General features: G+C 35.1%; 1 protein-coding gene across 2 annotated transcripts in view; it reads left to right on the forward strand.

Moving 5' to 3' along the window:
- Positions 1-13,306, forward strand: part of LOC150104214 (CXXC motif containing zinc binding protein) — a 122,294-nt gene extending 108,988 nt beyond the window's left edge. For both annotated transcript variants that reach the window (XM_090396225.1, XM_090396226.1), the window contains exons 6-7: positions 6,786-6,851; positions 12,699-13,306. In XM_090396225.1, coding sequence (XP_090252351.1) covers positions 6,786-6,851; positions 12,699-12,776 — 144 coding nt within the window. In that variant the 3' untranslated portion in view covers positions 12,777-13,306. The remainder of the gene's footprint in view (positions 1-6,785; positions 6,852-12,698) is intronic.
- The last annotated feature ends 2,772 nt before the right edge of the window (positions 13,307-16,078 follow it).

Consider the following 16,078-nt stretch of genomic DNA (forward strand, 5'->3'; position numbering starts at 1 on the left):
TATACTGGAGGTTGTTGAAGAAGCTCAGAAATGGAGGAAAGAGTGTTGTAGAAGGAGAGATGATGAAGATAACATGAAAACTGTAGAAAAAGATATCATTGAAGTATGGAGTAATTACTTCGAAAAATTGCTAAATGAAACAAGCAGTGATAGCACTGTGGTAAAAAAACACTCAACAGGCATACATTCCAGAATACGTATCCATACTTGAAGTAGAAAAAGCCATCAAAGGCTTGAAATGTGGAAAGGCAGCTGGAGTAGATGACATTCAACTAGAAATGCTCAAGTATGGAGGTATAAAAGTCTTACAGTGGCTGCATAGTTCAGAAGGCCTGGACAGAGGGACGAATTCCAGATGATTAGAGTAGAGCTCTCGTAGTACCCATATACTGCGTGTTCCTGGTAAGATATTTGCAAGTATACTTGAGAAACGGTTAAGAAGGATTGTGAAAGAGAAGTTTGGTGAAGAACAAGCTAGATTCAGACCATATAGAGGCTGTCAGGATCAGATTTTCACCGTACCACAGATAGTTGAGAAATCATGGGAATATAACATTGATCTGTATTTAAGTTTTGTAGATCTGGAAAAGGCATATGACAAGGTGCCCAGAGAGAAGTTATTCAAAACGCTACGGTTATATGCTGTTAATGGGGTATTATATCAAACAATACTTAGTCTTTATTTGAGTTGTAAGTCAGCAGTTAGAATTGAAGGAAGTACAGGAAGTTGGTTTAATGTTAAATCTGGTGTCAGACAAGGATGTACATTATCCCCCCCCCCTCTGTTATTCATTATTTATATGGATCACATTATGAAGGAAAGTGGTATTAAACCTGATATCAAAATTGGAGATGTTAATCTCAACTCTTTGCTTTATGCGGATGATGTTATACTCTTAAATAAATCCACTACAAGTCTGCAAGAAATTGAATAACTGTTGTAATAGATATGGTATGAAGGTTAGCATTAAAAAGACAAAGACAATGAAAATAGGCAGAAACATTGAAAATATCAACTGCATTGTGAATGGAGAAACCTATACAACAAGTAAAACATTTCAACTACTTAGGTACGATTTTTAGTGAAGATGGTAAATTAAATATGGAAATAGACAACAGAATCAACAAAGCTGGTATGGTAGGAAGTCAACTGAATAAATTTATATGGAATAAGAGAGAAATTAGTCAAAACACTAAATTAGCTGTATACAAGACAGTGTTCAAACCAATTTTAACTTATGGATCTGGGAGCTGGGTCAGAAGTAAAACACTTGACCAGACTAGAGATGGCAGATATGAGAGTCCTGAGAAAGATTTGGGGCATGAACAGATGGCATCAATGGCAGTGTCATATTAAAAATGAAGATATTAGGAAAGAATTTGACATTGTCAGCATCCAGGAATGCATTAGCAGAACTAATCTCAGGTGGCATGGTCACTTAAATAGAATGGACAAGGAAAGATTAGCAGAACAAGTGTTCTCCGCCAACCTGGCGGAGACTAATCTTTCCTTGTCCATTCTGTTTAAGTGACCATACCACCTGAGATTAGCTCTACTAATGCATTCCTGGATGCTGACAATGTCAAATTCTTTCCTAATATCTTCGTTTTTAATATGACACTGCCATTGATGCCATCTGTTCATGCCCCGAATCTTTCTCAGGACTCTCATAGCAGGAAAAAGACCCAGAGAAAGACCAAGATGTAGGTGGATTGATATAGTAAAAAGTGCCTTAGAAGATTGAAATAGAAGATATGACAATGTTGAAGTCTTGACAAATTACAGACTGATTTGGAGGAAAATTGTAGATAGGAAGTTAGTAATGATGTAAATTTTTCATGTAGTACTATCACATCCTGTACATCCCTTGAGGGTACATGGTAGGTTGATAATGATGACGAAAAGTTTTGCAGTGGCTTCACTGCATAATTCAGAGACCTGGTCAGGAGGTCGAATTCCAGATGATTGGTGTGAAGCTCTCATAGTTCCCTTCTATAATAAAAAAAAAGGTTAATAAAGCTATGTCAGAGAATTACAGAGGAATTTCTCTACAAAAATAATACTGCAGGTAAGATTTATGCAAGCATACTTGAAAAGAGGCTGAAAAAAATTGTGGAAAAGAAACTAGAAGTACAACCTGGATTCAGACCAAATAGAGGTTGTCAGGATCAGATTTTAACTTTACAACAAACAATTGAGAAATCATAGGAATATGACAAGGGTCTGTACTTTAGCTTTATAGATCTTTTTTATGTTTTGTCTATGTATGAGAGATTGGCTGGTCAAGCTATAGTACGTTAGTACCATATATGGGTAGTTGGTTGGGAACGGAGAAACTTGTTTACATTTGATTTAAAAGGCTGTATGTTGTATGTGTTGGGAAATACATCAGGTACCACAGTAGCAGGAATGAAGGAAGAGGAAATGAAACTTGTTCTGTGGATTTCAAGGTGTACTTGAAATCCACAGAATCCTTGAAAGGATGTTGGGCGGCAGCTGTACATGTTCCAATTGGCTTACTTAGTACAGAGTAGAGAAATTATTGATGCTGTTTTAAATGAACATTTCCAATGGAAATATTTATAGAATATAAAAATTGCAGAGACTAAACATCTATGTGAAAGTGAGGAGAGTGAATTGGTAAGAGATGGGTTATTTATCAGTATAATTGCTCTCCTCTTTATTGAGTCAAGCATTTTGAGAGAGTTTTTATGATCCCCACTCCATATATGAGAGCAGTATTCAATAGCTGGGCAGATTTGTAATTTGAATAAGGTTAACAGCTGTTTAGGGTGAAGTAACGTCTTGAGCAAAAGAGAAATTATAGGTTTTTTGGAAGCTGAGGATGCAATGGTTGTGATGTGTTTATGCGAGGAGAGACCTGATGTCAGGGTAATTCCGAGAAGAGAAAAAAATTCCATCTTGTCTGGGAATTTGGGTGTTATCAAAAATAATACTGAGAGATTTTTTTTTGTGAGAAATAAGATGGAACCGGGTTTTACTAGCGTTGAAGAATGTTGAAAGTTTATTTTTCACTTGGTTAGAGTATAATAAATTTAGTTTAATCCTTTATCCAAGTGTGAGCAAACGAAGTTTGCGCCTGAAGTATCTTCAGGACTGGGGTAAGGTGGTACAACACCAAGCAACTCGTTGCAAAGGTAGAGCAAGCTACCAACACTCCTGTCTCAGTATCTCCTATAATGCAAAACACATCTCCTTGCGGATATGTCTAATGTTATGCATTAAGGGAAGGGCCACTACCCAGACTAGTTTCGACCTTTATTGAGGTCTCTTCAGTGGGGGCCAGGTCCAAGTTGAGATACCAGGCAGAAGCATTAGCAGGTCATCTCCACCTATAGGAGTTGCCAAAATGTGTTTTGCATTATAGGAGATACTGAGACAGGAGTGTTGGTATCTTGCTCCACCTTTGCAATGAGTTGCCCTGGTGTTGTACCACCTTACCCCAGTCCTGAAGATACTTCAGGCGCAAACTTCGTTTGCTCACACTTGGATAAATTATTAAACTAAATTTATTATACTAGCGTTGAAGTTGACGAAGTTATCCGAGCCCCATTGGTAGATGGCTTGGAGGTCAGAATTAAGAGCAGTGATGGTGGATGTTCTGTGGGTTGAAGTGAGTTATGTAGAGTAGGGTTTGTGAAATGAAAGGGATGAGTGCAAGGTGCCCCCTCCACAATAAAGATTACACCAAGTCTATCACCATCCCCTACATCCAGGACACCTCTGAGAAAATAACCAATATCCTCAAAAAATATGACCTTACTTCTTGTTACAGACCATATAAAAAGTTGGCATCCCTTATCCGCTCTACCAAAGACAAACCACTTCCCCTAGACCTACCTGGTGTATACCAGGTCCCTTGCAGCTGCAAATTGTCCTACTTTGGCCAAACAGGCAGAACAACAAATATCAGGATTTCAGAACACCAAGACTACATCCGTTTTCACCAGTACAGCCGCTCTGGGCTGGCAGACCATGCCTTAGATACCCACCATAAAATTCGTTGGAAGAAAACAAAAATAATTGATTGCAGCAAGTTTAAATACGAAAGATTATTCAAAGAATCTTCAGCTGCTCTAAAAAACAGTCCTAACCTCAACAAATTTGGGTGCATGAAACTGCCCCAAATTTGGGAGACTTTCATTATGAGAACTTCAGCCCAACTGCCAAGACTACCAAATTAGCCCGCAAGAGGGCACCATTAGGACTTTAGGAACAATATTAGTTTCTTGCTTTCTTCCTCATTTGCTTTGTGTTAGTTCCTGAGTGCACATACCATATCTTTATGTTCCTGAAGATGGCAATGTGACGTTGCCGAAATATAGAAGTGATTCATTAAAGTTACCTTTAATTAATATACTTCATCTACGTTGTTAATTCCGTAAACTAATTACCAGTTGTCTTTTGAGTTGGTATCTTTGTTTTCTCTGGGCAAAAGTTAAATCTGGTCAAGCACACACACACACACACACACACACATATACGCGCTTTAGGGCAAGTGTCCTTTAGCTTGTTATTTATTCCTGTTATAAATTTGGATGTGTTTGTCGGTATGTCACAGGTCACTTTCACAAGATGTGGAAAGTTTGTTTCATCCTTTCTTTTGTTTATAGGACCGAAACGATGGCATTTGACGATATGTCTGGGATCAATGTTGCATTCGCCTGCTAATTTGCCGACCTCTTCTTTTAATGGTTTACCTTTTTCTGCTGGAAAGCTCAGGATAATGGCATTGAGTCTCCTATTTTTGGCCTTCAGCGACTCGTATACCATTGATGCAATTAGGTCTCGAAGTTCGTTAGCGAGCACGGGTGCACTTGTGATCGGACACTGATCATCGAGTATCTCGAGCTTAGTTTCCAACTTTCGGATTTTGGAAGAGAAAGTATTGATCATAGTATTAAGGTGTTGTTCAATGTTTTCAACTCATTTGCCTAGGTTTAGTAGCTGTTTTACAGAAGGGAGGCATATCGAACAGAAAAAGTCTGGTTGAGGTGGGTAAAAAGCTTGTATGCTGATTCATCTATTTTCGCACTGGAAGTATGTGGCTAGTGGCAACAGAAATCACACAGTATACCTCTTTTTCTTTCAGTAACTTCGGTTTCACAGCTGTGGCACTTCACATTTGAAGAGATCTGGAAAAGGCATATGACAAGGTGTACTCATGGAAAAGCTTTTCAAAATATGGAGTAAATGGAACATTATGCCGATCAATATCTAGACTATAATAAGATGTAAGTCAGCAGTTAGAGCTGAAGGGAACACAGGAAGGTGGCTTGATATAAAATCAGATGTAAGGTGGACTATTTCCACTCTTATTCATCATCCACATGGATTGCATTATGAAAACAAGTGGCATCAGATCTGATATTAGAATTGGAGATATCAAACTTAGCTCTTTGCTTTACGCAGATAATGTTGTACTCCTAAACACATCCAATGAAAGGCTCCAGAATTCTCCAAGTAAATTGAATGACAGCTGTAACAAATTTGGCATGAAAGTCAGCAATAAAAATACCAAAACTATGAAAATAAGTAGAAATATATTTAAAAAAAAAAATCAGCTGCATTCTTAATGGACGTATAGAATAAATATAATGTTTCAGCTATTTAGGCACAATTTTTAGTGAAGATGCAAGTTAAATCTGGAAATAGATAACAGAATAAGCAAAGCTTGTATGCTGATTCATCTATTTTCGCACTGGAAGTATGTGGCTAGTGGCAACAGAAATCACACAATATACCTTTTTTTCTTTCAGTAACTTTGGTTTCACAGCTGTGGCACTTCACATTTGAAGAGATCTGGAAAAGGCATATGACAAGGTGTACTCATGGAAAAGCTTTTCAAAATATGGAGTAAATGGAACATGATGCCGATCAATATCTAGACTATAATAAGATGTAAGTCAGCAGTTAGAGCTGAAGGGAACACAGGAAGGTGGTTTGATATAAAATCAGATGTAAGGTGGACTATTTCCACTCTTATTCATCATCCACATGGATTGCATTATGAAAACAAGTGGCATCAGATCTGAATTGGATTGGAGATATCAATTTGTTTGATATCTCCAATTCAATTAGAATTGGAGATATCAAACTTAGCTCTTTGCTTTATGCAGATAATGTTGTACTCCTAAACACATCCAATGAAAGGCTCCAGAATTCTCCAAGTAAATTGAATGGCAGCTGTAACAAATTTGGCACGAAAGTCAGCAATAAAAATACCAAAACTATGAAAATAAGTAGAAATATATTTAAAAAAAAAAAAAATCAGCTGCATTCTTAATGGACATATAGAATAAATATAATGTTTCAGCTATTTAGGCACAATTTTTAGTGAAGATGCAAGTGAAATCTGGAGATAGACAACAGAATAAGCAAAGCTGGTATGGTGGGGAGCCAGTTGAATAAATTTATATGGAATAAGGGAAAAATTAGCCGAAACACTAAACTAGCAATATGCAAGATGGTGTTCAAACCAGTAGTGCAGATTGGTACTACATCAAGCATGATAAAGGGATTGATTTTGCGTTTGAAATATTGCTGCACTGGTTTTCACTCTGCTCAGGAGTAAATTAAAATAAAAATCTACATGACTTTCTCATGTAGACTTAGCCATTTCATTTTCAATGTTTTGTAATAATAATGTACAACAGTTATCTTGATATATTTGATGTACTGCATAATCATATTTTTTTTTTAATATATACATATTGAGTCTTTCACAAAGCATTTAATATCTAAATATATCCTTGTTCCATAGGGTGGCTTTATTGCAGAAAGTAGTGAGAGTCACATAAAATTTATGGAGGTTAACCTTCAAGAGAAGGTAATTTTATGAGTTTTGTTTTGTAATGTTTAATTCTAAGTAGTATTTTGGATAAAATGAAATCAAATGTCTGTGAATAACAAATATACGAGGTGTGGCTATTAAATAACGAATCGTGTACGTGTACTGTGAATTGTGTACTCTTGTGCCATGAATGATCTTAAATGTTCTAGAAGCAGTTGAGATAAGCATTGTTTGCTGTCGCTCGTAGTTAGTCTGTAGGCAGTTATAAAAGAAACGTGTGAAGTCTCTTTGCCAGAATAATGTCTAACGTTAAACTCGAGCAGTGCATTAATCTCAAATTCTTCGTGAAATTGAAGAAATTGCATACCGAGTGTCGAGTACAATCCAGAAACAGAGACAGTTGATGCACTGGAAAACTCCCACGTCACCGAGAATGAAAAAAAGCAAGAACGAGCAAGTCAAAACTGAAGGCAATACTGTTTTTTTTTTTTTTTTTAAATATCAATGCCATGGTAATGGTTGAATGGATACCAGATGGTGAGACAGTTAGCCAACATTTTTACCTTGAGGTTCTGGCCAAGCTGAGAGAACGAGTGAGGAAGAGACCTGTGGAAGAACGACCCTTGGATTCTCCATCAGGACAATGCTCCGGCCCACAGTGCACTGTCTGTAAAGCGGTATCTGGCTGATAAGAATATCCCAGTGTTGGATCATCTACCTTACTTGCTGGACTTAGCTCCATGGACTTTTACCATTTTCCAAAGTTGAAATCTGCATTGAAGGGCACCCATTTTCAGTCAGTGGATGGAAGTAAAGGAGAAAACTGAAGCAGATAACACCTGATGATTTGCAGCACTGCCTTCCAACAGTGGAAAATTTGTATGCAGCGGTGTATAGATAGAGGAGTGGAGTATATTGAAGGGGATATCAATTAAATTGTACTAATAAACAACGTTTTTGCAACCAGTCTCGTTATTTAATAGCCACACCTCTTATAATTATTGTTAGTGTGTATTTAATAAACTGACAGTAAGATTTATTTAGAGAGCTATTCAGATTGACAATATTTTTTAAAGTGTGCAAAAATAACTTCCCAAATATGGAGGCACTATCTGAGACAGAAAATGAACTTGATGTTATTGAGCATGGTGCCTAATTTCTCTCCAGTTGGTGAGAATGATAAGTTAGTGGTCAACCATATGAAGATTTCTACCAGGAAAGGTAGAAGTCTTCATATGGTTGACCGTATGAAGACCTATATGTTGACCATATAGGTATATTTGTGGAAATACAAGGCTGATGATTATGGGAAGCTTAGGAAACATCTTCCAGTTATAGCATAAAATGAATAGTTGTATTGGAGGGTGGGGGATTGTTCTTAACCAGCATTGAAGACCATGGTGCTTGGTTCCTAGTACTGAATGTATTCTAAAGGTGAGGAACTTAAATGCATTGGGCATGAAATGGATGAATGAAGAGATTAAGAGTATGTAGTCTGAAAAAAAAAAAAGTCATTATGGAGGTGGAATACGATGAATGGTAATGGTCAACAGTATGAGGAGCACACAGACGTGTCCAGGAAGGACACGTCTGTGTGCTCATACTGACTTGCTCATACTGAACTTTTGCTGATACTGAACTTGCTCATATTGAACTTGACTTGCTCATACTGAACTTTTGCTATCCTTGGTAAGGATAGCAAAAGTTCAGTATGAGCAACATTTTACCTTTGGAGCCATGAAACATCATAGAAAGTTGTTTTGATATAATGACCAGTAGAAAAAAAAAAGAATTGAGAGGGTGATATTACATGCATATTTAAACTTATGTGTTGGTTAAACATATGTCAGTAAAGGATGTTGATGATTAACAACAGCAATACAGATAAATACATAACACTTATAAAAATAATACTTCTTTGGCTGCAGTTGATGATAGATAGGTCTACATACAATTTATCCAAATATTTAGCACAGTCATTAACAGAACACACAGGACCTGAATCATCGTATATTAAAAATTCAATTCATTTTGAATCTTTAACTGAGAAACATATTTTTTGCCTTCTTTGTTGAACAGATTTAATGTCTTCATTCATCCATAATATTCTATTTTGAGTCAGTCATAAAGTCATAGGCAAATTCTTTAACAGTCTCCTTGATATTTTCCACCTTTTGTTATCAGTTTTTTTCACGTTGTAAATAAAACTTTCTAATGCATTCAAAACAATCTTTTATTATTTTGTTACATTGAAACTAAATTATACTGACTTTGTAAGATTTGATGTTGTATCATGTTTGCATATATCCTGCTGAAAGAAACATTAATTACAAGAAATGTTTCTTCCTTATATTACCCCAGCCTTTTGTTTTGTAATGCAATCAGGGTATTTTGCATTATATAAATAAGCTGAGCTCCAAATAAAACTGCTGCTTTCAAATTTTTTTAACAGAAACTTTCGAAGAGAAACACTAAGTTCCTACCTACTAAAACTCATCGTGTGGCAGGGTTATGTGGATGATATGTTTTGTAATGCATATTTTGGCCACAAATTAGATACATTTTTAGCATACTTAAATAACCGAGATCTTAGAATAAAGAGCGCAGATCTGGTACTATTTACTGAAATTATAATATACTCCAAAAAGAATTAGAATACGTTTTTATTAATTTCACCAGTAATGGCTAGTCCTAAAGAAAAAATTAACAGATTTTTAAACCCTGTACCTAACAGCCGACAAACTAATAGATAATTCTTTCTTTTAACCACCTTACCGGCCATTATGGATCAAATAGGCATCCTCATACGCTTCGTATCGATCATATATTTCAATGTAATATAAATGGTATTACAATTTCAATATGCACTCCGCATCCATGATAACCTTGACGTCGTCTATAGACATCTTGGCCGGTAGCATGGTTAAGGTTACACAGCAGTCAGGATTCATAGTGAAGAATTTTTGGAGACTCAACATGAATTACTTTATTATCCTTAAAGAAAGCAACATGCGACGTTTCAATCTCTGTATTGAACCATTCACCCTTAAAAAACAACTACATTAAACAATTTCTAAAGGCTTCTCTTATTAAGATTTTCTTCTGTTTGGGGTTGTTGTAGATGCTATATGGGTTGAAGATGGGTCCTCCAAATTCTTGGAATAATTAATCTATCATTTTTGTTCAGATTTGGATGATGTTTCAGCATTTCACAAGCTTCTTTGAATTTTCTTTTGAACCAGATTTTGGTGCTTTTCGACCTCAACACAGAGGTCAAAACGTTGAATGTTACTTTTTTAATGATAAGTAAAGTAATTATTCTAGCATGTGTGTTGCGTCTCCATAAATTCTTCGCTCTGAAAACTAATAGACAGTTGTAGATCACTCCAAAAATTGTATATCTGAAAAAATTAAACAAAACAGTAAATACCCATTATGCAATGTCTATAAACCAGTCTTAAAACTAGTGTCCCTTATCCACTCCTCGAAAGATATTCACTCATTATCAGTACTTGGAGTACACAGGATAGTATAAACATTCCTTGTGCTGGACAGTCTATCAGATCTGCAGTGAACAGAGAGAACAACATTGAAATTATATAATTTTTAACCAGTATGGATAAAGTGAATTAGTAGACCATGGGCTTGACATTCTACATGCAGTGTGATAGAGAAAAATTGTTACTCTAAAAAGACTCGGATGTAAAAATCTTCCAAAAATTCAAGACTATAATTTTCCATTTAAATTAACAAAAAACTATCCAACTTTTACTCTGCCTGGAGTACATATTAAAATATTTGAGTACTTGCTTGATCTTCTATGTTCCTATGTCAGTTATTTTATCATTTTATCCTTGAAAATGTTTTAGTTACTTTTAGGAGTATTGGATTAAAATATTTTTATCTCTCTGTTGTTAATAAACCTTTGAAATCCTTTTTAATATTTAATAGTAGCATTTAATAATTTAATACTTTTTTTTCCCATTACGATTACAAGAAAAATCTATTCCTTTTGGCCTAAATGATAGCTGTGATTACAGTGTGATATAAAATAGACTATTATATGCTGAAAGTCACTTGACACTTTACTAATTAGTATAGTGTCAATTAGTATAGGCTTGTAAAGCAATATATCAAGGGAGGTAGATGATTTATACATCTTTCGTGGTCATCTCTCAAATATGTATTTCAGCTGTATATATTCAACTGTTGTTCAAATGTGTAAAATCTGTCACAAATGAGTCAGGAGACTTCCCATTCAACTAGCACATAATCTTGCTGCCAAATATTCTGCCAGGTCATACCTTGAGAGGGAGTCCAAATAGTGGTATGCGGGAGGCACTGTCAAGGCCACATTATGACAAGGAGACTGGTCACTCTCTCTCTCTCTCTCTGTATGGCTGTCATATCCAAGAGTATCTTCTCTCACTTCATGACCCATTCTACCCTTCTATCTAACCATAAACAAACTAATGATGAACGTTACAAACAATAACAGCGACACTACAATGAAAAAGAATCTCCCACAACACAAACTAATTCCAATAGAAAAAATACAATGCAGCCAATCACTACATATAAACCATGCTAGAATCCTCTCATTAAAAACTCACTTTCAGATCCATTTCACTAACATCTGTGGCATTGACCATCACTTAGTCATCAAGGCCAGACCACCTACTCTTGACAGAAACCTGAATAACATCTACATTCCCTACCTCTGTCCCCAGTGTATAAATTACATTACACTACACAGTTCATTTTATTACAGGGGTTTTACTTGTGCCTTTGTAAGATCAGACACTGCATGCCAGAGAGTGTTTAATATTTGAAGCAAATAAACTATAGTATGGATTGATGTAATTCTGGCTACATTGGGATATAAAAATAAGAACTAATCATATCTAATGAGCAAAAAGTAGTTAATAAGAAACTAGATGCAATTGCATTTGTGTTGAATTTATCATCTATCAGCACATCTTTTAAACCAGCATGCCAGGAAATGCTGATTCTTATTACCTGAGACCTCAGGGAGTCAAGGACTCTTCTAGGAAGACCACTCATCACCCACATCATTTGTAATGCTGCTCTTAAACTCATTCGAGCTAAATGCACTTTCCCCCAACAGGTTCCACCCACTATTCTGTGAGAGCAGAATTAGCTCTTACTCTTTTTTTAACTGCATACAACTGTCTTCCATATGACAAAAAATTTCATCAGACCTTATCATATAACTTCCATTAAGAAGTTTATAGAACTCTGTCATATCGCCCTTCTTTCTTCTGGTTTACCATTGTCTGCAGTCCACATTCCTCCAGTCTGTACTCAAAATTTACATTTCAAAATCCCAATATAATTTTTGTAACCCTTCTTTGCATCTTTTGTTATTCACTCCTAACTCAGGAGACCAAATCTATGCACAGTTCAGGTGCAGCAGCAAGTTTTTGTTTGTGTGTGTGTATGTGTACATCAGGATTTCGTGATGAATCAAAATGACTTCTTTATCCTTTCAGGTTAACATTTGTTTAAACATTGCAATTATTGTCTGAGTTGTAGGTGCAGTTTTTGCTATGCAACTTTGAACTTCAAATTCCTATTCACCCTAATTCCAAGATCTCTAGCCTCATCATGCCAATATAATATGCCATTGGAAATCTCATCATGTCATAGTAGTCATTATCATTTGCCCACATTTCTATTATATTCAAATCATTCTATAAGTGCTGGATATCAGTAGCATCCCTGATTCCTTCATCTGTCTTTGCAAGCAATTATTTAGGTAATTAATTTTTACTTACCTAAAGCAGGTAAGCAATTTTTTAAGTCTGTGTGATCATTTATAGTATATTTATTTATACTACAGTATACTTTATTATATTGCAGGAGTGGGCAGACTACGATGAAAATGCACATGTTTCTGTTGGTGTTTACGAATTAGAGTCTAGGTTTGTAAAAGTGTAATTTAAAAGTGAACTTTCCAAATTAATATTGCCAGAAATTTTTTTCTCCAAAAAATTATAACAGATATCTTAATTTTTTTTTTAGAACTAAATGTTGTTAATTTAATATTATGTATATTTTGCTGTGGTTCAGTGGCTGTTTCTTTGTTGATTTCTTATAAACTTTTCTGACAATCCTTTTATGTCATAATAATAATTGAAACCTGTAATTTGAAAGGAAGGAAAACTAAAGTGACCAAACTTTTAATTTTGCATGTGCATTGTATGTTCTTCAACAAAATATTTATTTTGTAATTGTATTAAGATATGAATTCATATAAAAACAAGTGATTGTGTATAATTTAAAAAAAAAGGACTCTTTTCATCATGATAGCATTTTTGTGTAGTGAAACAATTCATTATTATAGCAACTAAGACTGGAGCTATTTTTTAGCATATGTAAACAATTTCATTTTGCCGATAAAATGTTCCTATGGATATCAGAATTGCCCTGACTGAACAAAAACAACAATAAAAAAAATGTAAATTAAATCTCCCCTTTTCATACATGTTTAACACAGTTGCTAGCCTCCTCCATTCAAGAGATATCATTAAAGCTGCTTTGCAGACAGATGATATATAGATAGCTTAAAAATAGTCATAATTCATAATTATGAATCATTTTACAATCGCTTCTCTACATTAATTTTTATTAGTTTTGGTTTTATAGCCATGTATAATTGGCACTTGCAATGTGCCTGATAAGAAATTGATATTTATACTAGAGAAAAAAAAATGTAAAGTATGTGACATTTATTGTACTTACTGGATGCTTGATAACTGTAATAATATCAATGGTTCTTTACGTAATTCATAATCCTTAAGTGTTGTGATATTTGTTATTCATCATAAAGACATTCTCTTTTCACTAACAACAACGTGTTAGCCATTACTAGATTCTCACTTGCCACTTAGTTGAACAAGTGTGCATGCTCACTGGGGAGGTTGATGGGGGATTGACATCTGACAAAGTGTTTGGTATCAGGGTAATAGAATGGGAGTGGGGGGGGGAAGAGAGAGAGGGACAGAATGGAAGTTTGGGAACTCTGACCAAAGAATTTTGTTTTTAGGAAGTTTTTGAAAACTTGTCAGAAAAAAATAATAGAGGATTCTGAAAAGGAATGTGAGACTGTCAACAGGTGAATAGTAAATAAAAGGAGATATTAAATACACGTTCTATTCAAAATTTGAAGAAACACAAAATGGAAAGTTTAGTCTTTGTCTTGGACACTAGTGATCAATTATTTTCTTTGAACAAGTGATGGAATTAGAGAAATCTGAAACTAAAGTATCATTAATGAAGATGCTACTTTGATACATTGTTTATAAGGGAGTAAAAGAAACTTTTTTTTTCTGGTAAAGAATTTGCAATTTGTGCTTTTTGTTATTAATTTGCATGAGCTAAGAATATTTAAGCTCAGTGAAACTATATGAGTGATTGGAAATATATATGCTAAATAAGGAAACACTAGATGGTCCCATGGAAGTAAGAAGTTTCACAATTTGAGAAATAGCCTGATAAAGAATTGACTCCAACTAACAGTTATTGTTTGTAGGAATTTGTTTTGAAAACAAAATGTTCAATGGAGTAGACTGATCAAGTTCCTGTAAAACAAACTAGAAAAAGATGATTGCTTGAAAATAATAATATTTGGTTAATTTGAGAAATAGCCTGATAAAGAATTGACTCCAACTAACAGTTATTGTTTGTAGGAATTTGTTTTGAAAACAAAATGTTCAATGGAGTAGACTGATCAAGTTCCTGTAAAACAAACTAGAAAAAGATGATTGCTTGAAAATAATAATATTTGGTTAACCGATCAAGCGTTGATCAATTTTATTAATTAACTGGACCAACTAGTTTCGCCACACTTATCTGTTGGCTTCTTCAGGGCACTTACATATAGGTTTAAACACTCTCACAATTATGTAACTGCAAAACTGACAAGAATAAAAAACTGACTAGAATAATTACAAATGAAATAGTATCGAACGTGAGTGAAACACGTATCGCGTGTACAAGATCAGCTAGCTGTTGCTGAGGAACCTTCTGTAGTTTGTATTAAAGTTCATTTCTTCCGTTTTTAAGGCTCTGATTAGGGTTTTCCATATCTCTGGCAGTATTAGGCCTTGATTTCTGTTAAGGTTCACAGTAGAACGGGCGACTGTGGCTGCTTCTTTGAACATTCTTGAATGGTAATCTTCCTCTAAGTAGGGGGAACAGCTTTTGTCCCACTCGATGACATGGTTAGTTGTGGAGAAATGAGACGATAGCCCAGAAATGTCCTGTCTGTTGTTTTTGACATAGCCAATGTGCTCCTTTTGCCTGATTTTGAGGCTTCTCGAAGTCTGTCCGATGTAATTAGAGCCACATGAGCATGGAATATTATAGACTCCAGCATATTTGTAGAAAGGATGGTTGTCTTTTGGAGATCTTAGTAGTTTACGAATAGTATCTATAGGCTGAAATGCTACTCTTATTTTGTGTTGTTTGAGGAGATTGGCGAGCTTGTTGGAGATGCCACTTACATACGGAATTGCAATCGTTTTTATATATTGAATCTCTTCTTATTCTCTTTGTGGTGGTTCAGAGAAAAGGATTTTATTGACTAGTCTTCTGGCAGTATTAGGCCTTGATTTCTGTTAAGGTTCACAGTAGAACGGGCGACTGTGGCTGCTTCTTTGAACATTCTTGAGTTAGGCCTAATACTGCCAGAGATATGGAAAACCCTAATCAGAGCCTTAAAAATGGAAGAAATGAACTTTAATACAAACTACAGAAGGTTCCTCAGCAACAGCTAGCTGATCTTGTACACGCGATACGTGTTTCACTCACGTTCGATACTATTTCATTTGTAATTATTCTAGTTAGCTTTTATTCTTGTCAGTTTTGCAGTTACGCATAATTGTGAGAGTGTTTAAACCTATATGTAAGTGCCCTGAAGAAGCCAACAGATAAGTGTGGCGAAACTAGTTGGTCCAGTTAATTAATAAAATTGATCAACACTTGATCGGTTAACCAAATATTATTATTTACTAATTTATGATCAAGAAAACAACCTTCATAATGATTGCTTGAAGTTTTTCCACTTGATTATACAACAATGCCTCGCATAGTCCAGATAATTGGTTCCATCGATATCCCGGACTGTTTGAAACCGGACTAATCAAGGAACTAAATACATACAAAAAATGGTAATTGGTTCCAAAAAAAAAATATTCTCCCTGTTTTTCAATAAATAAAATGAGATTAATAAATTCAAA

This window comes from Typopeltis vanoorti, chromosome 8 (genome assembly GCF_054136105.1).
Source record: "Typopeltis vanoorti isolate ZY-2024b chromosome 8, IOZ_Tvanoo_1.0, whole genome shotgun sequence".
Lineage (NCBI taxonomy): Eukaryota > Metazoa > Arthropoda > Arachnida > Uropygi > Thelyphonidae > Typopeltis > Typopeltis vanoorti.